Source organism: Nothobranchius furzeri, chromosome 12 (genome assembly GCF_043380555.1).
Source record: "Nothobranchius furzeri strain GRZ-AD chromosome 12, NfurGRZ-RIMD1, whole genome shotgun sequence".
Taxonomy (NCBI): Eukaryota; Metazoa; Chordata; class Actinopteri; order Cyprinodontiformes; family Nothobranchiidae; genus Nothobranchius; species Nothobranchius furzeri.
Genome location: NC_091752.1, coordinates 71645248 through 71657599, shown reverse-complemented (window position 1 = coordinate 71657599; position 12352 = coordinate 71645248). Strand labels below are relative to the sequence as shown.

Sequence of the window (12352 nt, the reverse complement as noted above, 5' to 3'; positions counted from 1 at the left end):
GCCTCATGATCGGAGGGTCATGGGTTCGATTCCAGCTCCCGCCAGGGGTATCCTGCTGTTGTGTCCTTGGGCAAGACACTTCACCCAACTTGCCTGTGTTAGTGGTGGTCAGAGGGGCCGACGGCGCCAAATGGCAGCCTCGCCTCTGTCAGACCTCCCCAGGGCGGCTGTGGCTACAAGTAGCTTACCATCACTAGCAGTGTGTGAATGTGAGAGTGTGTGAAAGCGTCTTTGGGTGTCTAGAAAAGCGCTATATAAGTTCTATGCATTATTATTATTATTATTATTGTTATTATTTACCTGCTAACTCTTCTCTAAAGTGCTGGCGCTGCTGTAACAAGCGGATCTCCCCGCTGAGGGATCAACAAAGTCTATTCCATCCTTCAGGTGAGAGGACAGCGAGTTCATCAGGTGGATCAGGAACATCAAACTCTGATGACTCAAGGGGCGGAGCAGGAGGAGGGGCTTAGATCCAGTTCACATGAATAAAGCTCTGACTACGTGTGTGTGTGTGTGTGTGTGTGTGTGTGTGTGTGTGTGTGTGTGTGTGTGTGTGTGTGTGTGTGTGTGTGTGTGTGTGTGTGTGTGTGTGTGTGTGTGTGTGTTACCTTCACCCCCTCAGCTTGTGCATGAAGAATGTGCACTGCACTGCCAGCACTCTGACCACTGCCTGAAGATCTCACACTGGTCACACTTCCAGGGCTGCCGACGCTGCTGCGATCTCCACCTGCAACACACACACACACACACACACACACAGCGACATGCGTGCACACACATGCGCACAACAACATAGACGTGCAATCACACACCCATGCAACCACCCAAACAGTATTCATCCATGTTGTCCAGACAAATGCACGCACACACACACACACACACACACACACACACACACACACACACACACACACACACACACACACACACACACACACACACACACAGGCTGGTTTAGCTTCTATCCAAAGGTACGCTGCAGCAGGCGTGACTCTCCTCTGAAATGCACTGGGCAGCTCACGGTTGGGTGGACATGATGGACGCACAGACACGTTCATGACCAACACAAACGTGGAATAAAGACATGCCGTTCACACACACACACACACACACACACACACACACACACACACACACACACACACACACACACACCTGTCACTGCTGCTTCCCTTGGCCCTGTGGCATTGATCTTCCCTAAATGGCAGCATCCCAGCACAACCAGTGTGAAAGACGCTCACTCACACAGACTAGACCAATGCAGATGCCTGCCGTCTACACACCAGACCTCTGAGGTCAGCTAAGCTGCAGATGGAGGGGAAGCAGGACATGGGAGACTGTCGGGAGCAGGTCAAATAGTATCTGAGAGCCCTCCAGCACCATCATCTCCTGGGTGAGGTGTTTGTGGCTGCACACATCAGCAGGTAGACGAGACGCAGCTGACGGACGTCAGATACTGTTTGGCCCTGGCCAGACGGTAAGAGGCTGAGGGCTCAGCGCAGCGCGGCTTAGTTACCTGCCACGGGCTTGCGCAGAACCCAGATCTCTTCGTTGGAGCCTCCATGGGGCCCGCTGGATGGGGTGGGAGAACTGTGAGGACTCGCCTCCGAGCCTCGACAACCTTCAACACAGAACACCACGGTTAACCGCTGAGCGAGCCTCGAGCGGCCCAACAGTCACATCAGACCAGCAGCTGCTGACTGGTCGGTTTTAGGGTTAGCCTAGTTATTGACGATGCTCGTGTTTCCTCAGTCGAAGGTCACGGTTGCTTAGCAACGGCATGTTTAAGAGAACTAAATGACACGACTGTGTGCGGTAACTATTTCTGCTTTCTGCTCTGAAGTTTGGTGTGATGTTTAGGTCATCTGACTCTTTTCTTCTCTGAATCTAACGTTACAGCTCAGCTGTGGAAACAGACTTCATCTCAGAAAGCTCTTTAAATGTGAAATTACTGCAGATTCTTGCTGCATGTGAGGAAGTGTGTGGTGAAAATGAGAAATAAACCCGCTGTCATGACCGCAGGAGGGTTCACGGTCAGCTTCAGTCTTCACGCGTCGTCACATTTTCTCATGCTTTACTTTTGTTTCCTGCTAACGAGAAAAAAATCCAAATTCGTGAAGATTTTTGCCTTTAATTTGTGGAAAATGAATTCATAAATTTCACACGTCGGACGTTTTCTCACGTAAATACTAACGATAATCCGGAGTTTGAGCCCGGCGGCTTTTAAACCAGAGGAGAGATGAAACTAACAGCTGAAACGGTACGGAGGAACGAGTTTACCTCTTTCATCTTCCCCAACACACACACACACACACACACACACAAACACACACACACACACACACACACACACACACACACACGCACGCACGCACGCCCGCACATACACACACACGCACGCACGCACAGAAGAATACAGCGTAAATAGATATATGACAACATTTATATACTGGTAGTACATAAATACATTACACAGAAGCCTGTGTACATACACATATATACTATAATGTACACACACACACACACACATATATAATACATCCATAAGTGTGAGATTATATATGTTGGACTGGTCAGAATGAGGCTGGAGTGCATTTGGAGAGTCTTAAACCATTATAACCATCACTGGTTTCATAATGGTTCACGCTGGTTTTCCCCACAGCTCCCCCTTCAGGCCGTTTTGTGTCCCTACAAGTCACCTCAGCAAAATTCTTCTTTCTCAACCAGAATGATAAAGATTTCGTGAAAACGCCCGAGCTGAAGAGATTTTTACTAAACCTTCTGTCTGTTGGGGGTTGTTCCTTCTTGTGGGCGTGGCTAACCAGGTTCCCAACAAGTCAGTGATCAGCTTACCTGTAAGCACACCTCGTAACCTGTTTTAGCAGGTTTTAACTCTGGTATTTTACACGTTCATGAACCCAAAGTAACGAAACTACAGCTGAGTTTCAGATGCAGAAGCAGAAAGCATCACCCATCACCTGACCTCAGCTTCACCTGGTCCATTAGGTCTGCTGAAACCACTCTAGTGTCTGGAACAAACGCCACAGGTCAGCTGGGATCTCCTCAGGTTTTACACACACACACACGCACGCACGCACACACGCACGCACGCACGCACGCACACACGCACACACACACACACACACACACACACACACACACACACACACACACACACACACACACGCGGGCGGGGTATGAGGGGACTGTGTGGAGCAGGAAGTGATGATATTCAGGGAAGAACATGGAGGAAAAGTAAAAAAGGAAATTCTGATGTTTAACTGAATAAAAAAACAAAAAGAAAACAGAACTTTTCTGTTTCTGACTGTAAAGAAATGATCTGAGATCCAGTTTCAGCTTCTGGTGAACCGGTCCAGCCTGAGACAACAGGGTCAAATGGTAGCTCCTGGTTGTGTTAATCTGCTGAGTCATGGTTGGACGGGTTAGTCACCACATCATGACGGCCCCCTCTTGACCCTCATTATTCATCATGAACAGGAGTAACGCCATAAAAGCTGCCAAAGGGACATTTCAGCCCTGTTGACGACGTTTATCCATCATACAGCTTCCTGAATGGCCTCAGTTCAGATAAATAGAGGAACTATGAGCAGTTTGTCCAACATGGCTGCTTTCCCAAAAAGGCTTTCCTCGTGACATCATTAGGACCCACACACTGGTGGGGGATGAAACTGGTCCTAAGAAGGCAGCGATCAGCTGGGATTCTGAGCTTATCTGATCCAAACGGCGGCTGTTTGGACGTGAACGTATTAGTGACCTCTGGAACCAGCTCCCATCTCACCGGGGTTCCAGTCTGATAAACGTTCCCGCCGCTGGGACCGAGATTCACCAGCAGGAAAATAAACGTAGCACTTCCAGCCAATCAGAGGCTCACATCTGACAGGAAGTCCTTCACTTTCCTACCAAAATAAAGTAACGACCAACCGACTGCAGTGAAAGGGGTTTAATAACTGATGATTTAGAAACAGACCAGTGCCTTTTAAAGACGCTGCGCATTCCCAAGGTCCAACAGTCTTTATGGAAATGTAATATTTACAGCGAATCTCTGCAAATGAACCAAACGGCTCCACAAGTCTTTGGTTTTAGGATGCAGCAGTCCACCTGGGAGTGAGCTCGAGCGAGTCATCGGGTCATCAGTCCTGCAGGACGAGAACGTGTCTCTCTGAGGACATTCAGGGAGCTGTCTACGGACGGGGGCCGGTTAGGGTCAAACCCTTTATGTCAGGAGAACCAAAACATCTCTTTATGCGAGGGCTTGGTGATGGAGATGACAACAGGCCAAACTTAATCAAGACAGTATGAGCAACATATGAAAATACACAAATAATAATTAATAGGAAAATAAACCTTTAATGGATGTCTTCAGAGGGAAATGTTTAAATCACCAAGAATAATCTTCCAAGGCCAATCAGAATCAGACTTTAACGAGATCACACAAGCAGCCCTCGAAAGCATCCATTAAAGCTTTATTAATAATAATAATATTAATAATAATAATGAAAAGTGGGCGTGTACCTGGGGCCGTGGGTGTGTCTCCCTGTGGAGTTGTCACGGGCGACCTGTTATAGCCAAAGGAAGTAAAAAGTGGAAGCAGTGGCTGATGGGAATGTGGTGGTGGAGGAGGCGGTGGAGGCAGGATATGGATCTGATGGAACGTGGTGTCGTTGCCGTTGACTACAGCGTTGGCAGGGGCAACCGTCGCCGGGGGAGCCAGCGGTATCTTTTGAAACTGTTGAGTGCAAATGACTGTGCTGGCCAAACCTGGATAACAGCCACCATGACGACACACACACACACACACACACACACGCACGCACGCACGCACGCACACACAACCAGCCAGCATAAACCACCAACACAAAACAAACAGCACAACACAACAGAGTTACACAAGAAAAGAAAGGAGGGAATAACAAAATTAAAAACAAAGACCAAAGTTACGAATCGAACCAAAAGGGGTGGAGGTGGGGGGGTGTTAGTGTGTGTGTGTGTGTGTGTGGGGGGGGGGCATGCAGAGGATGTAACATCAGAGGAGGACAGACAAACGGTGGACTAACATGTGGCGATGAAGACGTGGACTGAGCACAACGTGGCGCGTGTCTCATCTGCTGTTCCTCCGTTAGCAACGGGCTAATTCATCCCGTTAGGCTAACTAATGCTTTATTGCACGTTGGCACTTTTAACGCCTTTTTGTTTTGGTGAAAGTCCGATGTGCTGCTTCTGGGTCACAGCAGGGCAGAGATCTTCATCATGACTGGTTTGGATGGGAGTCATCCCACGTTTAAAACTCTCACTTGAACCGTTAAATGCATGGCAGTGGTGCAACTTCAGAGGATTTAGGCTGCCATAAAACACCACAGAAGAAGAAGAACCATAGGAAGTTACTGTTCTTTAATCTGTAAAACAAGCTAGCTTTTAAACACAAACACGGTCACTGAACACTCCCCCCTCCAGTCAGATGCCTCCTCCGGTCGGCTCACGGGTCCCCGGAAGAACGAAACGATGATGCAAGTCAACGGGGCTAAAAACGCTCTTTTCTAACCCGCCTTACGCCCTAGATCACACACGTTGTACTGCGATGTAAATGGAAAGTTCGACCACGCCAGTCACGTACTTTGAGATTTATCAGCTTGTAAAAGTTCGTATTTAGCACGACTACATCGGCACGGCGAACATGTGACATCACCACATAAGCTCCTCCCCCTAGCGTAGCTGCTACCTACCACATGACCAGATTTATGGAGGTTCTTTCCTCCTGTGGGAATTTAGCTGAACTTACAGCCCTTTTCCCTCAGTTTCCTCCATGTCTGGTTCGATGACGTCACTTTCGTGAAGCGCGTTTGTAGTCCTGGACTTATTTTCACACAAAACCTAAAATATCGTTCCCCCGTCTGAAAACAAGCACATTCTTGGCATCAAAATGTGTCTTTAAAACTCACGGACATCATACGTGAAATCCATGGCACAAAACAAGCGGAATTAGAAAACTGCGTTTTTAGAACACATTTACATAAATTCATTTTTTCGTTCTTCCGGGGACTCGTGGTCTGTAGGTAGATGGGCGGGGCTTAGGCCATGCCCCCCTGATACTGGAACCCACATTTCAGAGTAAACGAGAGAGCACTAAACACCAGTAGCCATCTTGTACATTCTTTTGCGGGGGTTAAATGGAACTCTAAAAAATGCTTGATTTATATTTTTTTAAATCGGCACTTAGTTTTAGCATCACTTCGCGGTTGTACGGTCTTCCGGTGTGACCTTCCGGTTACTAAACACAACAAATGCATTTGTTCTGCAGCTGTATAAATACAGTTGTATGGTATCTTGACTCATGACGGGGAAGGCTGTTGTTGGTTTAGCTTCCAGGAAACAGCAGAGAACGTCTCAGCTAGTAGAAGCTAACCATCAGCATTAGCAACGTCACCACACAGAAAAACTCCTCCAGGCTTGTGTTGTTTTGTGGAGATAAAACATCAACGATGCAAGTCCATGGTAGAGTCATGTAACTGTTATCCAATCAGAGGAGAGGTGTCTAAATATCTGACCTAAGTGATTCCGAGTGATTTTCTCCAGAAGACTGCTGAAAAGGCATTCGTTCCTGCCGGAGACCACAGCAACACCTTTAAGAACCCCGTGCATTTTTACATTTTTGGTTAAATTTATTGGGAATTTTGCGGTTTTATCTTTATTGCAGAAAGGAAAAACAAATCACACGTGTGATCCAATCTTCTTTGAAGGATATTTACTATTTTGTAGTTTGTTCACTTACTTAGATTTTGTTAGTAAAAGTCATCATTCAGGAACTAAATAGCTTCTCTCTATGCTTCAGAAACAGACTGGCCTGGGCATCTTTCTCAGCTGAACATGCATCGGAGTTAACAGGCAGCAAATGAAAAGGAATGCCGGTATGGAAATATACTGCCTGTTGATTTGATTTTCACCACTATTACTGCTCCATTACATTTTTTACCATATTTCCAAAGCAAAGGAAATATATAACGGTTCATCTAATAATTTCATTACTGTGAATAATTAGGCATGAGCAGGACCCCCCCACCCCACCCCCTGGTGCAGACTGGGGGGGTCCAAACTTGCCAAATGATTTGGTGCTATATAAATAATCTGAACTGAATAAAAAATAAAAGGTAAGATTTACGAGGAAGGAACAGCTGACGGCAGCGACACAAGCAAACATAAACAACATGGACACACAGGTAAAACACCTTTCTGTGCTGCAGAATGAAACTGGTGGACAGGATGGATCTGAATGTAGGAAGCTAAACTAAACAGTGAGGCGAAGATTAAGGACACCAGTCTCATCTAGTGTCATAATCAAAGGCTAGTTAGGCTAGCTTAGCTTTCTGGAAATCATTAAAAAAGCATCAACTGGGTCAGAAGGTCCTGCTGTCAAATCAAATCCCTATGTTGTAATTAGTAACTGTGTCAACACACACACACACACACACACACACACACACACAGGTTCAAATCCACGGTCGAGTCAAACTAAGATTTTAAAAATGGGACCCAATGCCCCCCCCCCCCCCCCCCCCCCCCGCGCTTTGGTATTACGGGATTCGATCGGGGTGTGAAGTGAGCCACTAAATGGTTGCTGACCGCGGTTGTCTGCAGCTCGCCGCTCCCCGGGGGGATGGGACAAACGTGGAGACCAAACTTTACACACCAGACAACTAACGGGACTAAGTTTTATATCTATATTAGGGTGGAAATTTTACGCGTTATTATTATGTTTATGTTTATGTATTTAGCAGACGCTTTTGTCCAAAGCGACTTACAAGTGATAATTGGCATGTTGCCCTTGAGGCTAACAACAACAACAATAACAACAACAGCAGAGATAGTGTGGTCGTCCGATGGAAATGACAGATAGAGCTGGGTGTCGTCTGCATATCAGTGGTAGGAGAAGCCATGTGATCGAATGATCTCACCCAGTGAGGTGGTGTATATGGCAAAGAGAAGAGGTCCTAGTACAGAGCCCTGGGGGACTCCTGTGGCAAGATGGTGCACGGTAGAGGATTGTCCAAGCCAAGATACACTGAATGATCGTCCTGTGAGGTAAGATTCAAACCAGGCGTGTGCTTTCTCTGTGATGCCCATGCTAGAGAGTGTGGACAAAAGGAAGCCATGGTTGACAGTGTCACATGCAGCCGATAAGTCGAGCAGGATAAGCGCTGAGGATTTGGCAGTTGCTCTAGCTTCTTTTAAGGATTCAGTCACTGCTAACAGAGCAGTTTCAGTGGAGTGGCCCTTTTTGAACCCAGATTGGTAAGGGTCAAGCAGACAGTTTTGTGAGAGGTATTCTGTGATCTGCTTGAAAGCCACCCTTTCAATGATTTTGGACAGAAAATGGAGGAGAGAGATAGGTCGGTAGTTCTCCACATGATTTGGAGGAAGAGATGTTTTTTTAGCAGCGGTTTAACCTGAGCATGCTTGAGAGAGGCGGGAAATGTACCGGATGTCAGTGAAGCGTTGATCACATGTGTGACTGCTGTGGCTACTGTAGGAGCAATAGCTTGGAGCAGCTTAGTCGGAATGGGGTCAAGTGGGCATGTAGTAGGGCGGCCGCACGTGAGAAGCTTGGACACACAGTTCTCAGTGAGAGGGGAACAAGAGGAAAATGAAGCAGTAGGGCCTGAGATGGTTGGGCTAGAAGGAGTTTGTGGTAGCGAATGTTCAGGAGTGGCCAGTAGAGTAAACTGTTTTCTTATCGCTGCCACTTTGTCAGAGTTCATTAGAGGAAAATAAAGCATCAATAAAAATTCATGCATTTAATCACACCTTGCAAGGCAGAACCTGCATAACTGCCAGGTCTCCTGATTACACTGATGCACACTTGAGATGGTCACTAAACGGACGAAGCTGAAGAAAGCCTTGCTTGGACTGATGCAGCATTTGAGAAGACAGCCTCTTCTCTTAACTTGTAAACTAAACAAACCTGAAAACCACGACGTCCGTGACACGGTTATCTCAGAGGTCACTTCTTAACTCTGCTGCTGGCGGCGCTTTTTCATTCATCTGCACATCTGGGAGCTTTAAAGATGCGTGGCAAACACGAGGTAAGAAAAACAGTTAATATTGTAACGTTTGTGCAGCAGTGGAAGCACCCGACGGGATGCGTGTTTTATTAAAGTCTTCCTAACAAACCAGGACAGAAGCTCCAGTTGCATCTTTCACTACCTCAAACGTTCAGTCACAACCTCAACCAGCGTGGTAGTGTGTTGTTTTCTACCACTAGGGGGCACTACAGGTAGTTTTACACCACTTCTTCCTGACTGTCGCTAGTTAAAAAACATTACAGTAAATGTTACCTGTGCAGCAGAAAGCATGCAACCTTGGCATGACTCTTTGATGATCCTTCAGGTAATTCCATGAGAAAATGCAAAGCTGATTGTAGTTTTCAGGCGCTGTACTTCTCGGGGGCTTGCGCCTGCCGATGACGTCATCATACTACGGCAATACTGCTCGGCCAAACTATATTGCATTTCTTTTTCGATTCTGTTCTTTCACGTTTTGGAAAGATTTTATTAAATTTGTGTTTCTTTCTGCCTAAATGTTTCTGAACGTGGTAACGTAACTTCTGTAAGTCGTACATCCCGCCAATCATCTAGAGCACATGTGTCAGACCCAAGGCCTGCGGGCCACATCTGGCATGACTCTGTGGCTGCTGTAGTTGTTATTTTTCCTCCCGACACACAACAACGTGGTCAAGTTGCTCAGACATGTTCATCAGCACAAACCTATGTGAGCACCTGTTGTCATCTAATGTTGACATTATTATGATGAAGATGAACAAAACAACAGGAGTCTCCTCCTCAGCTCAGATCAGCCCCATGATGCAGGTATCTGGCTGGAACAGGTGAGCATCACAGTAAACCAGTGGAGCAAACTGAGCTTTAAATATGTTGGTTTGATGCTCTTTTTCTGCTCCAAAACATGAAAGTTAACAGGTGAGATGTTGCATTTTCATTTAAGATAAAATGATATTTTTATTTTGTTGTTGGCCCGTGAGAAAAGATTTAACCTACAGTAAACAGGAAGTGGAAAGGCTGCAGATAGATGAATAGAATAGAAAATCCCTTTATTGTTCCTCAGTGGGGAAAGCTAGACGTCACAGCAGCGATGACACGTATTACAGGAGAAAAAAAGGAGAATAAAAATAAGAAAAATGAATAAACAAGAAAACATAAATCCTGAATATATTTTAAAAATGCTGATTATACCACAAGTAATGAATACCACTGATGCCTTTTATTTAAAACTGACTTGCTCGTGTGTCATTTGGTTATTCCACATTCAGTGTTAATGCAGAAATATGTTTGTTTCCAAATTTAAAGGTTCAAAATTGCATAAATATTGATAAAGAAAATGTGCAAATTTGCCGTCACTTTTTCAAAAAATATTACGTTTGCCCTGCGATGGACTGGCTCTCTGTCCAGGATGTACCCCGCCTGATTGCCCATTGACCGCTGGAGATAGGCACCAGCCCCCCCCCCCCCCCCCCCCCCCCCACCTCCACCCCGCGCGACCCTGCATGGACAAAGTGGGTTCAGAAAATGGATGGATTACGTTTGGCCCGCAACTTCGTCCCAGATTTTCATTTCGGCCCAGTGTGAATTTGAGTTTGACACCCCTGATCTAGTGTGACGTCATCGACAAGTGCAGGACCCGAAGGAAACATGGCGTCCCCCAAAGACGCTAGACCCACGCCCTGTACTTTAGACCCAATTTTTATGGTTATTTGGCACAAAGCCACCAATATTTTCAACAACTGGACACCATTTTATTCTTTTCTAGTCTAAAGGAGACATATCATGAAAAATCCTATTTTCTAGTCTTTAAATACAACAAGGTGTTGTGCGTTTTAAGTCTCCAGGTGTGCAAAAGGAATTAAACTCGTCACTTTAGGTGATAATTAGGAGTTCTAGAATAACGTTTTGGTCTTATGCCACCTCTATTCCATCAGGACAACTTCCAAATATGGTGCTGGACTTCCAGCTATACACAGAGCCAATCCACCATGTTGTCTTCTTTGTAGTCCATTTAGAAAAATACGGAATATCGACTCATCTGGTCCACATGCGTCTCTGAACTGTCCCTCACTTGTGTGCAGCAGGAGAGCGCTGGCAGCCCTGAGACACGGCTGGGGGCCAACTCTCCCCGCATGTTTTAACCCTCCCACTGTCCTAATGGGTGTGACCCCGCGAGGAAAGTTGACCACTGAGCAGGATTGATGGTTTATCCCTTGAGGTCCACGTGGCAGGGGTGAGGTGGCGCTCACTCCTCAGTAGGGTTAGGGTTAAAGAGGCTAATGCAACGTTTCTGTGATGCTAAATAACAATTTGTCTATAAAACTACTAAAATGTCTGACTGGGGTGGAGAGTGAACTCTGCTCTGTGGAGGGGGCGGGGTTTGCAGCTCTTCCCTCTCAGAGCGGTAGAGGAGGTCTGTAGAGCAACGAGGAGGAAAACCTGCTGCTGTTTCTCACCAGTACCAGCTGATGGAGGGCTCTAGTTTCGCTGCGCCGTTCGTGTCAGCGGACACGGTGGGGTCGGGGAGGGGGGCGGGGCATGGCGCTTAGCCTGGCGGGCCGCCAGGCTTATAAAGGGCTGGGGGAAACCCTGATGATATGTCTCCTTTAAAGGTAAAAACTACTGATTTAAGGGAAGAGTAACGCTATAAAATATTTCTGATAATTCTGTAAACACTTGTGTTATTTGTGTTTATTATATTTTTCTGAGCAGACGGATTGTTTAAACTTCTAAAGTGTTTTCAGATTTTTCTTTTTAAATGATCTAAATAAAAATCTGTATAATAGATAAACATTAGAGATCACAACAAAACCGTCTGGTAAATAGATGCAAATCTTAATACATATGAGTCCTGTGGAGTAAAAGATGGACCGTCCCACATCTGCCTGCAGCTGTTGCTCAAACGTCTTTGTAGACAATCTTATTATCTTTTTATCTGTTTTGAATGGAATACAATAAAAAAAAGATTATTTTTTATTAAAAGAGTTGAGTTTACAAAATTAATGTCCATGTCTACGGTTTGCTTCTGTGCCTCGTTATTTAAAAAAAGCTTTGGGATGAATTTCCTTAAAAGACAAAAATATAATTAATCAAGATAATTAATTACAAAATTTTAATTAGATTAATTCTGTAATTGAGTCCCAGCTAACAGCTCTACACACACACACACACACACACACACACACACACACACACACACACAGAGGTCTACACTTAATCGGTCGTGTTTACATCGACTCGACAAACCCCTAAAACCCGACACAAGCGTAAAAGCACCGTGAGAC

At 45.7% G+C, this 12352-nt stretch overlaps 1 protein-coding gene across 9 annotated transcripts in view; it reads right to left on the bottom strand.

Moving 5' to 3' along the window:
• Positions 1 to 12352, bottom strand: part of caskin1 (CASK interacting protein 1) — a 142739-nt gene that overhangs the window by 25495 nt on the left and 104892 nt on the right. For 6 of the 9 annotated variants that reach the window (XM_070543030.1, XM_070543025.1, XM_070543026.1 and 3 more), the window contains exons 11-13: positions 4534 to 4779; positions 1517 to 1621; positions 609 to 727 (exon numbers count right to left, since the gene is read on the bottom strand). In XM_070543030.1, coding sequence (XP_070399131.1) covers positions 609 to 727; positions 1517 to 1621; positions 4534 to 4779 — 470 coding nt within the window. The remainder of the gene's footprint in view (positions 1 to 608; positions 728 to 1516; positions 1622 to 4533; positions 4780 to 12352) is intronic. The other 3 variants (XM_070543028.1, XM_070543032.1, XM_070543033.1) reach the window with 3 other exon arrangements.